General features: G+C 34.6%; 1 protein-coding gene across 2 annotated transcripts in view; it reads left to right on the forward strand.

The window, feature by feature from the left end:
* The window catches only part of LOC149818090 (uncharacterized), a 74,936-nt gene extending 58,926 nt beyond the window's left edge, over positions 1 to 16,010 (forward strand). Inside the window, exons 12-16 of one of the 2 annotated variants that reach the window (XM_089985610.1) lie at positions 4,770 to 4,892; positions 5,018 to 5,071; positions 5,169 to 5,238; positions 15,113 to 15,146; positions 15,480 to 16,010. In XM_089985610.1, coding sequence (XP_089841736.1) covers positions 4,770 to 4,892; positions 5,018 to 5,071; positions 5,169 to 5,238; positions 15,113 to 15,146; positions 15,480 to 15,793 — 595 coding nt within the window. In that variant the 3' untranslated portion in view covers positions 15,794 to 16,010. The remainder of the gene's footprint in view (positions 1 to 4,769; positions 4,893 to 5,017; positions 5,072 to 5,168; positions 5,239 to 15,112; positions 15,147 to 15,479) is intronic. The other variant, XM_089985611.1, reaches the window with a different exon arrangement.
* The last annotated feature ends 2,636 nt before the right edge of the window (positions 16,011 to 18,646 follow it).

An 18,646-nucleotide genomic window follows, 5' to 3' on the forward strand; every position in this document is an offset into this window, starting at 1 on the left:
AGACTGGTTCTGAAAACTTCTCAATCTCCTTGGGCAACAAATTGTCAATCTCGATTTGAGTTGTGCAAGAGGTTTCATCTGTTACAAGAGTAGGCATGGGAGCAACACTGCAATCTGATGAACACTCTTCGTTGATGTTAGCAAACAACTCAACATTCTACCATGGAGAATAAACTTCAACACTATGACAACGTATTTTGTAAGGAATGCCCATCTTCAAAATTCTGCTCAACAAAAACCACATTTCTGGAGATCTTAACATGCTTGGATAGAGGCTCGTAGCAATGATATCCCTTATAATCATCCGCATATCCCACAAATCTGCACTTAGAAGTTTTATCTTGAAACTTACTTCTCAATGATATGTCAATATGCACATAACAAACACCGCCAAAAACTCATAAACTATCATAATGTGGGTACTATCCAAAAAGAGTATAATAAGGTGATTTATTTGTTAGAATGACCATCGGCATGCGATTTATAATATAAACCACAGGGTGAAAAGCTTTTGTCCACAACTCAATAGGAATATAACTGTCATGCAACATACTCATCGCACTCTCAACAATGTGGCGATGTTTCTGTTCAGCCACACCATTCTGTTGCGGTGTGTGCGACTTATACCATTGTTTTGAAGAAAGGCAATAAAATCATTTGGAGTGTACTCACCTCCCCCATCACACTAAAAATTCATAATATTTGACGAAAATTGAGTTTTGATAAAGGCATGAAAAGTTTTGAACAATTGAAATACTTCAGATTTATGTTTCATGAAGTATATCCAGGTATAACGAGAATAACTATCAATGAAAACATAGAAGAGAATAAAGACTGTGGACAAAAGAAAATAGAAGAAATATGAAGCCAACCTTTAGTGAGCGTAGATCGATTCAACCTGCTCTGATACCATGTCAAAACTTGTATTTCCAGCCACGCCAATCAACTTTCAGCAGAAAAATAGATAGAGGAAGACAATAGGCTGTTGCACAGAAAAGGTCATAATCATGACCTAGAAAAATTGTGTTTATATACGGTATTTTACAAATACTATGGATGATAATGTCCCTGATTATAAATACAAAATACAAAATACAAATATGTGCACATGTCCAAATTAGAATTATAAAACATAATATATGGATCTGGACTAGACATAGATCCAGAACCATATCACGTCTTCTTTAACAGTTGTCACTTTTGGTTTTGACTTTGTATACCCATCTACAACCTAGCCTAGGATGATATCTTGGATAGTCCTGTTATTGACCTTTTCTAATTTATCAAACTCTGTTTTCATGGCTTCTATCCATTCTATATGATTTTTGGCTTGAGAATAGGATGATGGTTCAACATATGATTGTATTAATGCAATGACTTCCCTATATATGGGTGAAAAAGATTCGTAAGACACAAAATTTACAGGAGGTCTAGAAATTCTAGACGTCCTTTTGGGTGGAACACCAGAGCATTTTCTAATGCACATGAAAGATTTTGCTCTCTACGTCTTGAATATTGTAGACTAACATCCCTATGGATTTGCTCTCCATTATCATCATCAATTTCAACAACAATAGGACTTTGATCATTGTCAAGGTCACATTCAAAATCACATTAATTGGATTTTGAAGTAAGATCAATTAAAAAAGAATATTCAGTGACATCCTTGGATTTTTTAAATTCAAAGAAGCTTTCTTTTTCCAAAAAAGATACATTTCTTGACACATAATTTTTCATTTTAAGAGTCGAAACACCAATAGCCTTTTTAATTATCAATATATCCTAAAAAGGCACATGAGATTGCATGAGGAGAGAGTTTGTCATTTTTGTTGGTGAACACCAAACATTTGTATCCAAAGACTCTTAATCTAGAATAATTTGGATCTAAATTAATAAGTTTTTATATTGGAGTTATATTCTATAATGAGGAAGATGACATCCTATTGATGAGGTAGGTGGAAGTCAGGACCACCTCAACCCAACAACCCTTTGGAACCTGATTTGCAATTAGCAAGGTCCTAGTAGTTTTCATAATGTGTCGATGCTTACGTTCGGCTAGACCATTCTGTTGTGGAGTGTGTGAACATGATCTTGATGCGTAATGCCATGTAAATTGAGGTAGTCTTTGAATTCTTTTGACATAAACTCTCTTCTTGAATCAGTGCAAAAAATGAAAATATCATTTACACTTATTTTTAACTATTTTTGAAAAATTTAAAAATTAGCAAAAACTTTAGATTTATGTTTAAGAAAATAAGTCCAAGTATGTCTAGAAAAGTCATCAACAAAAGTGACATAATATGTATAACGATCTTTGGAAATAACTGGTGCGGGGCCCCAAACATCCGAATGTATTAACTCAAGTGGTCGTGAAGAAACAAAAGTTCTAAGAAATAGTAATCTTTTTATTTTGCAAAGAATGCAGTCTTTACAAGAGAAATTTTCAGAATTACAATTTTTTTTCAAACTTGAAAAATATTGAATTTTAGACATGTGAGGATGGCCAAGTCTTTTGTCCCATAAATCTAATTCTAATTTCTGAACATTATAACAAAATGCATTCTTGGACAATTCCAAAAAGTCTATGTAATAGAGTCCTTCTCTATGGTCTTCCCCAATCAGCTTCCTTGACTGACGATCCTATACCTAACAATCATAAAAAAAGAAGAAGATATTACATCCATAGTCAGATATTTGCGAGACAGATAAGAGATTCGAATTTAGTTTAGGGATATATCTAAATTCTGAAATAAAATTTTTTTTTTTGAAGATTTTCAAAACATTTTAATCCTTTTATTTCAAGAGATGTGCCATCGGCTGTAAAAACCTTTGACACATTTGAGTTATTTTTAAGACATTCGGATAGACTATTGACATTTGAGGTCATGTGAAAAAAAACACCAAAATCTAAAAGCCAAGAAAAGTTACTTGGACCGGAGAAAGATGCAACCGCCGCTCTAGTTGAGGCTTCGGTTGAGAAGGATATTCCTTTGAGAAGAGGTTAAAGGATTTCCATCAAATGAGCCATAGATACAAGTGCATCTTAATCTTTTGACTTAGATTCAACAGATGCAACTCTTTTTTTTTCTCTTCTTTTTAACTTTGGGTATTGAGGCCTATGCTGCCCGAGTTCATGACAATGATGGAAAATGACTTTTCTTTTGTCAAAGTCACCATTTTGCCTTTCAAAATGAGGCGGCTTGTAAGTGCGAGTATGATTCTCCGGTCTCGACACAACTAGAACTGAGTCATCATCAACTTTTAGAGTACTTTTTCTAAGTTTATTTTCCTCCATAGTGAGCTCTTTTATAGTATCAACAATAGAAGAAATTTTTCCACGATGTAAAATGGCCGATTTGGTGGATTCAAACTCCGGCCTTAGACCATTCACAAATTGATAAAAATGTTCCATATCGAGTTGCTTTTGGCGAAACTCGATATCTTTGGCACAATGCCATTTGAGCTAAAGAAGAGCTAACTCTTCTCAATGCTCAGACAACTCATTGTAATATTCTTGAATAATTTTATCTTTTTGAGTCATTGTTCGAACTTTGTCTTGTAAATTTCACACATGTGCAATATCTTTAAGGGAATACATGTTTTTAAGATATTTCCAAGCATTATCGGCATGCTCAAACTTAACAAGAGTAGAACATTTTTTAATGTCTACGCTATTAATTAGCCATGACAATTTTTTTGTGCCCTATCCTTCACTCTTTCCATTTCTTTTCATAAATAGCTAACGCATTGCTCTTCTTCTTTTCCGTTAGAGGAACCTCTTTATCACCCTCTTTCTTGGTAAGAGATAGTTTAGGTTCCGAATCGAAACCATCCACTATACCCTATAATCCTTTTTCCCAAATGTGGTGCTTTATAATCAAAGCCCACATTACATAATTAGTATCATTTAGATTCATGGGTATGATGTTGATCTTATCATTGTCATCCATCTTTTACAAAGGTAAGAGAGGAATATATGGGAGAAGAGAAAGAAAAATAGTACAAAAGAGAGTAAGAGAGAGGATACAAACAAATTTTTGTAACACAAAGTCCTTCAAACAAATCTTCTTGAGCCAAGAACAAGGTGATGAACCACCTTAGGCATGAAAATCGAGGCGGAAGCACTTCTAGATCAAAGGTCTCTGCGGCTCTGATACCATGTAATGAAATGCTGGTCTTCCACAAATACATGAACAACTCACAAACATGTGTCTATTGGAGACACTACAAGCATGACGACCCTTGAAAGGGTATAAATGGAAGAATACTTGAAAAATAAATAATGATTTATTCATACACAAAATGCTTAAGAAGCATTGAATACAAAGAAGAGGGGATCACCCCTATTTATACAAGAATAGAGAGAAGGGAGAAGAGCTCTTCTCAAAGAGTCGTTGGACCTAGTCCAACGGCTCTATTTGTAGCCGTTGGACTAAGTGCAATGACTACATTTCTAGTCAAGATCTAATGTGATCTTGACTAGATAAATAGTCTAGTTCATTGAACTAGACGAAAAATAAAAATAAAAGAAATGAAGAAAATAAATATAAAAAATATATTATTATATATATATATTATATTATATATATATATTACATTTTTACATTTTAACAGAAAGGTCTTTCTTTGGCCTTAACTCTACTTTTGAGTTCCATTTATTCATTTTGATTTTATTCAAATTAGTGGGTACAAAGTCAGTGACCATATATTACTTTGATGTGCATGGTATCCACTGAGATTGCTTTCTGAATTTTTCGTTTACATTGCAGTGGCTGGAACATCCGCTGCATGGATTCTGGGAACCTGCACCACTTTTGTGGCGCTGATGACTCTTGTATAAGTTGGGGGCACGCTCAATATGGAGAGCTTGGCTATGGACCAACAGGGCAAAAGTATGCCATCAGGAGAGCTAAATTTTGGTTCTTTATTATTTCTTGGATCTCATAGAGTTCTTATAGTTGTGTTGGTCAGATTTCTGTTTTCTGTGAGATTATTTATGTGATCTTCTTGTCTACAGATCATCTGCAAATCCTAAAAAAGTTGATATTCTTGATGGAGTGCATGTTATTAGGTAAGGGCTTGATTGTTCTTTTCTTATTTTCTCATTTCAGGGCCAATAAATTGTTGTTTTACTGCTGTATTTTGTTCTGATTGTTATTTTTCATCAGTGTTGCTTGCGGTATGGGCCATTCTTTGATTGTTGTAGATAGAGAAAATGTTGCAGATCGGTTGGACCAGGTAAATCATATCATATTTGTGGTCTTATTCATTTAGTTGCACAAACCTCTACCGTGCTCTGCATGCATATTGAATTTTCTGTGATGCCCTTTTTTGGTCCTGGGCTCCCATCTTTGTTATGGCATGCACTGGATCTGTGGGACCCACCAGAATACACCTTTCAATTTTCTACTGAAACTGCTCCTTTCCTGTACCAGACAAACACTCACTTCAACTGTTGTTTTAGAAAGCTTACATCTTTATTTTATAATGAATTTGATCATAATTACATAAGCATATAAAAATCGTAGGATCTTGCTTTTCAAGCTCACTTTGAAGTGTAAAACCACTCGCTTCTTTCATGCTTTCAAAAACTTTGTGAGAATCTCGTTTTCAAAGAATATAAGGTTCACTCCACCCAATATAAAATAATTGATGTTGGAAATACACACTTTTTATGTTTTTTAAATGTAATTTATTTGTAAGAATTTATGTTTTTCTTATAAAACCGAGATATTTTATGGGTATTTTCATGCAAAAAGATTAAAGATGCATTTTTAGTAAACCCATGGGCTTTGTTTGTTTTTTACCTCTTACTCACTTCTTGTAATGAAATACAAGAGTGCACAAGTATATGCCACTAAGGGCTTACATAAATGCAAATATGTGCACAAGTACAACAAGCCTGTTATGGGCCAATACAAAACAAGAACACAAGCCACTTAGGGGAAGAACGCATAAAAAATAAATAAGTTTATTGATAAAATGCTTAAGCAAAGCATGAGTGTGTGTGGGTTAACCCACATATTTATACAAGAGAATTAGGGAAGAAAGCTCAACTATTCGTTGGACGGCTAGTTGGGGCTAGCTCCAACGGCTAGAACCTAATTACTAAAGTACCCCTAAGGGGCACTACCTATTACAAATAAGAAATAAGAGATACAGAAAATAAATAAGAAATTTACATAAATACCCCTAATATATATATATAGACACACACACACATTAAAAGTATATACATATCAACATATATATTTACAAAACAATACTACAATTTAACACCTCTTGTGCTCATAAATGCTACATGCTTCATGCACACTTTAAGCCATATCTTAAACACTCACATCTCACTTCATGCATAAGTTTTCACATCCCCTTTCTTACTCTGGTAATTGTGTGACTGCTAATTGTCTTTATCAAGGTTGTAAGTATCACATTGTTACTCATATTGGTCGGATCCAAAATAAGATATGTATCATATCGTATCATAAAAAATCATAATCAGGAAAAATTAGCAAATATTTAAAAAAAAATCATTACACATGAAACAATGATGAATTGTACAAAATAGAACCATAAAATCACATATGAAGCATTCATGTCTATATGAGCTGCATAAGACATCGTAACCAAGTTTTTTAAAAATAACACATGAAAAAATAACCAAGTTTTTAAAAATATATCATCAATCATTATCTTTTTCTTCCTCTCCTCCTTATTTGACATTCATATCATCTCCAATATATGTGGGCTCTTTATCATCTACGTTCTTAGTTCCACATTTATCCACTAAATGTCCTCTTTATTCAGAATGTCAGCTTCTTGAACCCATACATCCAATACATAAAAAAATTTTCAAACAATTGAATCAAATTGCTCTTTGTGCCTCTTTGATGATAACTTTTCTAGTTGCCTAAAAAGATACATGAAAAAATTAAATTAGTTGAGTTTTGTATGATATAAAAAAACTTTAAATAAATACATGAAAATGATAAATAAACTTTATAAATTTATCTTAGTTGTCAAAGGTGGTGCCTAGGCGCAGCCGCACCGCACCGCCTGGGCGACCAAGTTTGGGCAGTGGGGACGTATATTGCCGCCTATGTTTTTTTTTTTTTGAAGATTTTTTTTAAAGACATCATTTGTTTTCTTCTTCGAGGAGAAGAAGAAGAAAAAGAAGAAGATGAAAGAGGAGATGTTATTTGTCTATTGCTTGAATTATGTTTATTGTTGAGAAAACTAAGAAGAATAAAAAGAAATATTATGTCTATTGCTTGTATTATGTCTATTGTTGAGAAGAAAAAGACATTATTTGTCTATTGTTTGTATTATGTCTGTTGTTGTTAATTCTTTTGTATACATGATTTTATTTTTTGTGTGTTGTTCATTCACATTTTTTAGTTGTATGGTTTGTTTATTCAATAGTTAATTTATTCTTAATTTGTTTGATCATGCTAAGGTATGTTAAGGTTTTGTAATGTAATTGTTTTCCAGTGTTCAACGACATACTATTTGTGTATTGCTTATTATTGATTGATTTTATGATGTATACATGTTTCTTATTATGTTTTTTTATGTTTCTTTTTAATTTTTTTATTTTGGGTACTGCCTAGGTCGCCTAAGCCTTTTTAGGGGCTCACCGTCTAGGCTCCGCCTATGACAACTAAGAAATTTATATACCTTTGCTTCAACTGTAAGTTATAGTGAATGTAGATGAGGTCATTGAGGCTTTTGTGCTTCAATCTATTTTTTCGTTTTGTATGTATTTGCTTAAAGATGCTTTAATTTCTCTTGCATCCACTTGCACTACACGTTTGGCTAAGAATGTGAATGACAAGTTTTCAAGTTTGAAACATCACTTCCAAACTTGGTCCACTACATGTCCGATAAAAATAACAAAATGAGAAATCAATAAGACAATAACAACTATAATCATACAATCATACAAAACATCATAACTAAATAACAATATAAAATTAAAATTGAAATAGAACAAATAAATTACCTGGACGAATCGTGACATGGTTTCACACTACTGCCCGTCTCTCCATATCATACATTGTCATTTCCTTATGAATATGATCTTGAATGCCATAATCATGGTTTAACCTTTCAATCTAATTCAAAAGTCCCTTATTAACTTTTCCTTCCATTTTAAATGTAGAGTTGTATCTAAATCCACAATTTACATAATATGTTGCAACATGAAAAAGTTGATGAATGATGTTCCATTTATAGATATATAATTTTGTCTTCCCATTCAAATTATCTCTAATGACTTCTTTTGCCTTATCTATGGTCTCATAGAAATAACCTATAACTTGTCTATCTTCACTGTTAACCAATCAAAGCACCTTCAACAAAGGTATAGTGATTTTGAAATTCATGCATGAATTCCAGAATTCACTTTTGACTACAATATTTACAATTTCTCTTGACTTTCTTTTTTATGCATAGGGATATGCATTCCACTCTTTTGCTTAAAATATTTTTTAGTGCAGTTTTATTCTTTACTAGACTTTGCACTGTTTAAAAATTCGTAGTAAATCTAGTAACTGCATTATGAATCAACTCAGTAGTACTAGTGTACTTTCTCATCAAGTTCAAAATCCATACTTGATTCTAAATAAATTTAGTAACTTCTTTACAACATTCAATTGTGTGCTTTATCTCATCTGTGTTGTCGATGCCTTCAAGCAATGTTGTGAAAAACGTTGAGGCGTAGCGAGGCTCTCCAACAAAATCTGAGGTGAGGTGTAAAGCGTAAGCCTTAAATATTTTTTTGAAACTTAAAAAACTATAAAAAATATCTAAAATTATAAATAAATAAAAAATGCTTTATTAATGAAGCAACAATTAACAAGAAATAAAAAATCTCAAATAAGTACTCAAAAAATTATAAAGTAACATTAATGCAACAACTTGATCTGTGTAAGGATCTAAGAAATAAAATATGAGCATTCATTCAATAAAAAATTAACATTAACAACGAAATGCATATTAGCATTAATAACGTTATGTTATAATTAGAAAATGCATGTTAGCATTAACAACCAAATGCTAATATATTTTTTCAAAACTCTTCAAAATGAGAGTGTCAACATTCACAATTGCGATTGAAAGACCCCAAAAACATATAAATGGCCATAGCTCTATGATATGAATTAGAGCCTAGGCTCTTCTTTTGTCTCGTCATCATTAATATCTAAGTCTTCAATGTCATCATCTGAGGAATCCATATAAATAGGTTCTCTTTCATCTTCATTCTCTGACTCTTCATCATTTGCACTTTTTTCCTCCACATCCTCGATCACTTTTGATTTTCTTTTTTCTTCAATAAAAAATTATGTATTAAATACTTATTTTATATAATTAAAAAAATACATTTATATTCATATCAAGATAAAAAATATAGCTTTACCTCGATCTCTTAAAGACCTGTCTTGCCTAGAACCACTTTGTGAATCATGAGGTGAAGTGACTTTTTCAATAGGCACATGCTCAATGGCATTTATGTCGAAGTTCAGATCCAACTATGAATCCTTCACCCAATTGAGATCACTAGTCAACATTGGATCTTCCTTCTCCAGAGTCTACTCATCGTCTGAGTCTATATGATCTAGACATATAAGGTCTTTGATAGCCTTCTTCATATTTCTCTCTCGTAATTTCATATTGTACATTACAAAAACCAATGCATTCATTTTCTCTTGTTCAAGTCTATTCCTCTGTTTTGTATGGACCTATAATTTTAAATCATTGATAATCAATTATAAGACAATTACACTTATAAAAATGTATTTTAAAAATAAAATACAAAGTCACAAACCAATGAGAAAGTACTCTAATTCCTCTCACAACCCGATGCACTGCACGTCAAACTTAGAATTCGAATTGCAAAATTCATCAACTCATGATTTTCGTGCCAAATGAACTCCACCAATCAACTGCATTTAAATAAAATAATAAAAAATTGATAAAAATATTAAGAATGCCATAATTTACAAAAACATAAAAAAATATTAACAAATGACAACATAATTGCAAACTTACCCGGACTTTTTAATTTTCTTGTTGTAATAACTACCTCTCTACCAAACAACCCCTTTGCCTTTTTAAATGCATTGATTTGTGTGGTAATTTTCAACCAAATATTTGCATCAAAAACCAATTTTTCAACACAATCATAAAAGCCACTCATAACTTCTCCACAAGGGTTGAAGTTGTCAACATAATGAAAATGAGGATTTAAATAATAGGCAGCTGCATGCAAAGGCTCATGAAGTTGTAAGTCCAATCGTCTATCAATGATATCCCAAATAGGTTTATATTTTTTTCAACCTTATCAAGGTTTGAAGCAATTTCTTCTTTTGTTCTATCCATTGCCTCGTAAAAAAATCACATAACAGGCTTATCTGCATTTACTAATCACATCACTTTCACGAGAGACAGTGTAGCTTTAATTGCATATGATCTGACAACCCAAAACTTATGATCATTAAGAACAATATAAGAAATGTTCTTAGCATCAGATTTCTTATAGTAATTAGATGTTCTAAAATTTGAAGACAAGAACATCGACTTCAACTCTTTCTTATAACATCCAATATTATGAAGCGTGAGATATGTTGTGGCAAAACGAGTGACGGTTGAACATAGAAGTTCTTTCTTCTTTGTGAACTTTCTCATAAAATTTAATACCCATGCATAACTATAGATATATCTTGTAAATTTTTTTGCTTTTTTCACTGTATCTTTAAAAATTGATATCTTTCCAATATTTTCTAACACATGATCTAATCAATGGGCCACACATGGTGTCTAAAAATATGTTTTACTGCTGTTAACATATTCTCAGTTGCCACATAATTTGGTGCATTATCTGTAATGAATTGCACCGCATTACTTTCACCGTCTTTAACAACTTCTTTAAATAATTTACACAAATTTGCACCAGTTTTTTTTATGTCGTTGATGTCAACGGAATTCAAAAATACTGTCCCAGATGAGCTGTTCACAAGAAAATTAATTAAGTTTTTTTCTTTTTCATCTGTCCAACCATCTGCCATAATGTTGCAACCAACCTTTAGCCATTCTTTTTTGAACTATTTTAAAATTTCATGATTACAATTTATCTCGTCCTTCAAAATTCATGTTCTGATCTCGTGATAAGAGACAGTTTGAACCCTCAGCCACAATTTGCAATAGCTTCTACCATTGCATCAAAATATAGACGGTTGCAAAGATTAAATGATAGAGCATTTGAATAAAAAAATCTACCAATGGCACGACATACATTTTTTTGTTCATCCCTTTTGAAAGCAGTGTTTATTATAGTTTGTCGTGTTTCTTTGTTTACAAAGAGGTTCATGGGACCACCTGTGCTTGTTTTTTCATCACTACGTGATCCAGTGGTTTCTTTGTTAACATTATCGCCTGTTGATGATCCAAAATAAATACTTCTCTCGATTTCTAATTTGTTTTGTTCTTCCTCTTGTTTCTTTTCCTTCCGATCCCTTAGATAATTCTGAAAAAATCTTTTCACATCAGGTGGAACCGCTTCGCACATGCTTACACCATGTTTTGTGCCAACTAAGTGATGCTTTAACCTATAGATGCCTCTGATGCCTCCTGTAGTGTCTTTATGACAGAAAATACAAATTACATGTCCTACAAGTTTGAGATCTTTAGTGAGATTTGAAACTTTAACTCCATGATCCCATCCATCTTTTCCCATTGTTCAACTGCAAAAATGCATATAAGAAAATATATATTAATATTCAATAAGAATCAACATATATAACTTAAAAACTAATTAAATAACATGAAAACTAATTATATAACCGAAATTATGCTATGAAAGCTCGAACAATCAAAACTCAAGAAAAATAGTGCATAAATTTAAGAAAAATAATAATTTTTATTCATCAACAAACTCCCTCCCTGTATAACAAATATTTATACAAAAATAAAACCTTAAGCTTATTTTTTAATTTGGATAGATCCAATATCCTAATACAAAGATGTAAAAACTCTAAAATAAATATAAAATGATCTGCATCAAATAGTTAGGGCAAGTCACCTTCTGTTGAAATGTTGCAAGTTCGATCCCAATGGAATATGATTGTATAACTGTAAGGGTTTGTCTAATTACAAGTTTCTTTCTTTTTTAAAAAAAAAATGCAAGGCTGCACTGCTACTTATTACCTTCTGTCTTAATAAAGCTATAATATTGTGAAAATATCAGATGAATATGGTGGCAACAAAATAGATAAAAAAAACTCGTCAATTCTTCTAATAATATAGGACTGAAGCTGATGCAGATTACGACTCACCACTACTTACAGGAACTAAATCATAGATAAGTGAAGGGTTAAGTTGCCTCATTCGATGATAACATTCTGCCTACCAATCGACCTTCACTAAAACAAAAACCCTATCATAGGAAAAAAAGGATTTTCCTTACCCCTCATTCGCAACAACTCACCCACTCTGCTCCCCACCCAAAGAAGCAAACAAAAGATAATATTGGCAATTAGGCAGCAAACAAACCAATTTCAACGCAAAAAATCTGTCACCCTGATTCCAAAAAAAAGACTAAGAGAATCATACATTGGTGTTACGTGAAGAAATATTAAGGAGAGATGCAAGAAATTTTCATTTAAATCAATCAAAGGAACCCCCACCCCCAAGTAAAAGGATGTATACAAAGCAAGATAAAGAGAAAAAAATACCACAACTAACTAATTCTAATAAAAAAATAAAAGGAAAATTAGATTGGCAAAGGAAAATAATGAAGAAAGAGACTTGGCATACCTGATGGCTGATGAATCCAGCTCTTGTGTGAGAAAAAAACTAGTGAGAGAGGCTGCGTGAGAAAAAATGAGGGTGGCCGCGTGAGAAAAAATGAGGGTGGCCGCGTGAGAAAAAATGAGAGAGAAAAAACCAGGGACGAGAGAGAGCGTACCTGTTTCTGGGCTCCACCCTGAGAGAGAGAATGTTGTGAGATCCGAGAGAGAGAGACTCCTGTGAGAAAAAAAACCAGAGAGAGAGGCGTGAGAAAAAAATGAGAGAAAAATAAAGGGCCCCCGAACTTAATTAGGGTCGGGGGCGCTTTGTTTAAGCCCTAACTTTTGGTCATTTGACCAAATGCATCGAGGCGTATACGCTTCATCCTGAGGCGCACCTCGCCTGGAGGCATGCGCCTCAAGGCCTATGAGGCGCACACCTCAAGGCTTTTGCGCTTTACACATGCGCCTCAAGGCATAAAGCCCCTCGCCTTGAGGCGAGACACGCTTTTTGTGCCTTGAGGCACATTTTTAATAACGTTGCCTTTAAGTATAAGGTCTATGCAATGGCTAACACATGGTGCCCAAAAGAATGACCTATAATTTTATGCCAATTCTTTATCTGCTGCCCTATAATTTGTTGCATTATCATTAATGAATTGAACAATATTTTGAGGTTGAACCTCTTTCACAAAATTAATTAAATACCCTGAGCAATGCATTTATTGTCTTGGGTGTATCAAACAGATCAATTGACTTCAAAAATATATATATATATATATATATATATATATATATATATATTTTTGGCAATAAGCAAGAAAATTTATCAAGTCTTTGACTTTCTATCTATCCGCCTATTGCCATGTTGCTACACCCATTTTCTCTCCATGCTTACCTCATCTCATTACAATATGCATTCACTTCATTTACATTAGAATCTAAAATTTTTCCTTTCAAACCATGATATGGTGACATTTTATATCCAGGCACGATACTGGTTATGACATCTGCCATGACCCGAAAATGAAAAGAATTTGCTGACATCATAGAACCATTTTTCAACCGTGACACTCGCCCTGCTTGACTAAATGTTTGGGAGTCATAGTAGTACGAATGTCAGAGAGCTCATATTCGTCCTCTCAGGGTTGCTCATACCTCATTTTTGTCTCACTCATCTATTTTTCTTGTTTTTTTATCTCAAACCGATGAGTAATTGCTAACACTTACATTTCACGACATCTAATAGACTTTTTGACATGCAGGCCATAACATTGAGATGTGTCATAGCTAAATGATGTTTCAACCAAGAGATACCCGAAAAAACAATGACAATAATTGCGTTCGATTTTCAATCGTTTTCCACTCATTACTTGATTGCTCCATTGCCATGTCTGATAATTTAATGTCATTTTTTTTCAAAAAAACTCAATAAGAAGAAAAAAATAGAGTTTTTTTTACCTTAACCCACTTGAGTGAAAAAATGGTGAAAATATACTCTTACTTGAACCAAACACAAAAGCCCTCTTCCTTGCGCACAAATTAACCATTTAATCGCTCTCACGAGTCCTAGGGTACGTAGATACCTCTCTATTAGCTTCTAAACAAATGAAGGAGTCAACCCTCAAGAGGTCTTTAAAACCCAAAACTGAAAAATTACGATTAAACATTTTTTTAAGTGCTGACCCTGTATCGTACTGTATCATACAATATGGGGTTGTATCGTACAATACATACGATATAGATACAATTCGCACTCGTATCGCGATACAAGTGTGTATCGTATCTTTATTCCCCATAGTAACAATACGTACCGTACCGTATTGTACGATACTTACAACATTGGTTTTTATTATATACAAACTGGGTTTGTAGCAATTCAGCTAGTTCACATAGCAACTGTCACATGGACACCATTTTGGCCGTGTACCCCTCGTAACAAAAGTCAGACATGCTGACATGACCCAGCCATGTAAGGACATTATTTTAATATTTTGTTTTTTTAATAATTTTAATAATATTTCAACAAAAAAATAAATTTTTATGATAATAACATATCAAAAAACTGCTTTTCATTGATTAAAAAATTACAAAAAAAATGTCTCCTCATGTTCTACTTTTCAAAAAAAATTCTTAACTTGCATGTCAAATTCGTGTTGCAAGTTTTTGTTGTACCCGTGTCTGTTTGACATAGCTTTGCAAATCTGTTGAGCTTTTGCATTTGATTCTTTCCAACGTTTCATCTTTGAAGTTTCTGATTCTGTTATAACAATTATTTTGTAATCCTTGGAGCCTGAACTTATACATCTTCCCTTTTCTATGTTCAGCTGGAAGTTTATGATGGCGAGATACCCGATGAAGGTAACATACCATGTAATATTGGTTTTAACTGGACTTAGTTTTATTGATGTGGGCAATATCACTGAGTGTCTTGAAAATTTGGGAAAGAATTTATGCGCAAATCTGTTCAAGGGTGGCAAGCCAAAATAGCACATTTGGAATATCAAAAATGGGCTTGCTGGGCCAAGTTCGACTGCAGGAACGTAAAACATTTGCATTAGACGGTTTTGACCTGTTGTAGAATTTACTGCTGTTTGGAAAAGAAATCCACTAACATTTCATCCTGCTGGGCATTAAATTGATCGATCAACTCTTAGTTCTGTTTTTTAATTTCAATCTTGTTTACATCTGGAGGTGAAGTACCTGAGAGCAAAGAGCCACCGACCAAAAAGTCTTTGAAAAAAGCTGATGCTAACACTACTGCAAAGTCTAAGAAAAGGAAGAAGCCCAAGGATGAATCAGATTCTGAAGGTGAGAGCAAAGATGGTGATGGAAGTGATGATGAGAATGGCTCAGTCAGTAAGACAAAGAAGTCACAACGAGGGCGCAAGAGCTCAACTAGAGGTCGTCTTAAGGCTGCATCCAAGCCTTCAGAAGAGAAGAAGAAAAGTTCAGGGCAAAGTGGTGGACGTGGCAAAGCTGCCAAGAGAGGTAGAGCCAGAAAGTGATGACCTTATTAACCCAGTGTAGTAATTTTTGTTGTGATTTCAACCCCCTGGAATAGCCTTTTTTTGTCCCTCACCTTGCCAATGTTCTTATTTAGGGTCAGTTTCAGCATCAAGAATCAAGTGCACTTCAATCATTTATTGGAATAGGTTTAATGTTATTTATTCCATTGTGTTTCAAATTGATTTCTTCCTTTTTCCCATTATCACATCTGAATTGGCTTATGTTATGCTTGCTCTTTTGTGCTATGATATGCTCGCCTTGGTTCAGGGAGTTTCACCTTCCAATGGAGGACCTGACAGTTGAGACTGTAAACACGCTATAATTTTGATCCTCACAATCCAACTGAACCCTGGAACTTATTGTGTGAAGTTTACTGTAGGAATTCAGTCATTGTTCCAATTAACTTTTGGAACCTAATATTACAGCGTCTGCAACTTTAATAGAAGGTTGGATGTAATGGATTTGGTCCGGGTCCAGCATCAAGATCTGATGTGGGTCAAGGTTTGATCCAAATCTGATTCTGCAAGGACTAGGTCCAATGAAGGAAAAAATAACTGCGGTTCAGACTTACCTATGGTTTGTTGTTTCAATATTGGGTCTGGCCAATCAAGCTTGTCCTTTGCTTATTTTATCAAGTTTGGCTCAGCTTGTCAGCTTAAATACAACATGCTATTGCATGAGATGAGCTCGAACAGCAGCTACTCTCATTGTGAACCTTTGGCACTCTTTTGTTTCACCTGAAACAGTGGGAAAATGGCCCATTTTCATATACAATTTTGTACCTTGCATGAAACAAACACCTCACGCGTGACGCTGCCCCTGTTTCTTCTTTTTTTTTTTTTCAATAAACGACATTCTTCCTAATAAAATGCTTCAGTACACCCCCTCCCCCACCTCAGGAAGTGTTTTCCCTCTCCACCATCATTCGGTAAAAAGCACCCTTCGTATGAAAGGCCTTTCTTCTCTTCGAGGACATGGTGAAAACTTTATTAATGGGTGATGAGTGTTCACTAACAAATGGGCCCTTAGTTCAGGTCAATTTTACATGTGAAACTTTTGCATCTGGACTGGCCAAGGTGTTATGTTCCTGCAGTCAACTCGTCACATAAGGTGGATCTATATCAAAATCGATTTATTAACATACTGGGTGATGGTTGGATTGGGTTTTTCATCACAAGATATAGCTTAATCTCCACAAACGGTGCAGGATCCATCATGTATGTCACCTCATCATCTTCTGCTCTCAAATTTTGCCTCGCAATTGCGCTATTGTATGGACTAGCGAATCCATGCTTAGTGCAGTGTTAAAGTGCTCCGTTTGTCGCCGCCCACAAGGGTTCATCTGGTAGGGGTGACTCCCCGAGTTTGGAACCCATGTTGCACATCTTTTGCTGCAAGGGCGAAGCTGAGTGTGCTTCAGGATAGGCAAGGGACACCTAAGGTTTTTACGCCAATGAACTTGGTGAATGTGGCAGTTTCTCTTCTGTTATCAAAAAGGAAAAAAAAAAAGTGCCCTGTTTGTCGGCATGAAAATATGGGTGTAGCTCGCAGTACAGACAGCACTGGGCTTTACCCTTTTTAAGCACTAGCAAAATCCATGCTTTGTGCCAGTGCAGGTGGGTTTGCCTGCCAATACATCTATAGGGGACACATTGGTAGGACCCACCTTTACTGAGCTGGACCCCAGTTTCCTGGGTCCATGTTTGGATCTGTAGTGGACGTCAGCCTTCTAGCAGCACCTGTCAGATGACATTATCGTTGGTGGCTTTGTCATGTGTCCCATGGTTGGTCCAGTGGAAGAGCAGCCAAGGCCACACATAGGGATGTAAACAGGTCAGATTCGGTTATGATGCAACTTATGCCAAATCCGGTTCATTGGATTATCATTAATCGAGTTCGGAGTCGAATGCTAAAACACTCAAACCAAGCCCGCATCCGATTTGAGGAAAAAAAAAACCCAAATCCAATTGTTTGCATTTGGTTAAATGCAAGCATCAGCTTTTTGTTTGCCAAATTATCATGGCCCCTTATAGTTTTGGGTTTTTGCAGTTATTACAAATCGGTATAACACCCATAAAGGAAAAAAAAATGACTGCAGACTTCACACATTTTTTTGTGTGATATTTTACTCGGAGAAGCCACCCCAGGGGCAGGAACCTAGTCGCACTGGCTCAGCCTGCCGTACTTGGGGTCGCTGTCCTGTCGTCGGTGTAAAACTCGATCCCAGGGAGTTGTCAAGTTTGGGCCCATGGGATTGGAACCTAGGCTACCCGTCAAACAGTCTGGCCTCATCCCACTTGGATCTAAAGACTTCACACATTTACCAATGGGATATTTTTGAAAAATAGCTTTACCCTACTAACCAGGCTTTTTAAACATACAAGCCTCTGATCGGGTTTCCTTATTAAACCAAATCCAAAACTGAATCCGATGGCCTAATACCGAAACCCAACCCGATTATTATATTCGGATGCAATGATTTACCAAACCCGAGGAAACAGATTCGGGTTGGTCGGATATCCAACCCAAACCGGAACCGGTTACATCCCTAGCCACGCACCTTGTGGCACACTGGGTCATTGTTCACACAAACTTCACATATAAACTGAGTGGGGGTTTGGTGCATCAGAATAGGCAGTTAAAATCTTGTGATGGTATCTCTGCAGTTATATATATATGCTATAATCGAGTTTGAATTTCATGATGCGACTTTTTTTTGACACAATCTAACCTCATGGACTCGATTTAGTAGGAATTGACTCTTGGAATATGTTTTTTCTATGAAAAAATATGTTTTCATGAGTAAAAAAATGTGATAACTTCATAGTCATTGATTTTTGGACTACTGAAAA

This window comes from Nuphar pumila, chromosome 13 (genome assembly GCF_984573655.1).
Source record: "Nuphar pumila chromosome 13, dmNupPumi1.hap1.1, whole genome shotgun sequence".
Classification (NCBI taxonomy): Eukaryota; Viridiplantae; Streptophyta; class Magnoliopsida; order Nymphaeales; family Nymphaeaceae; genus Nuphar; species Nuphar pumila.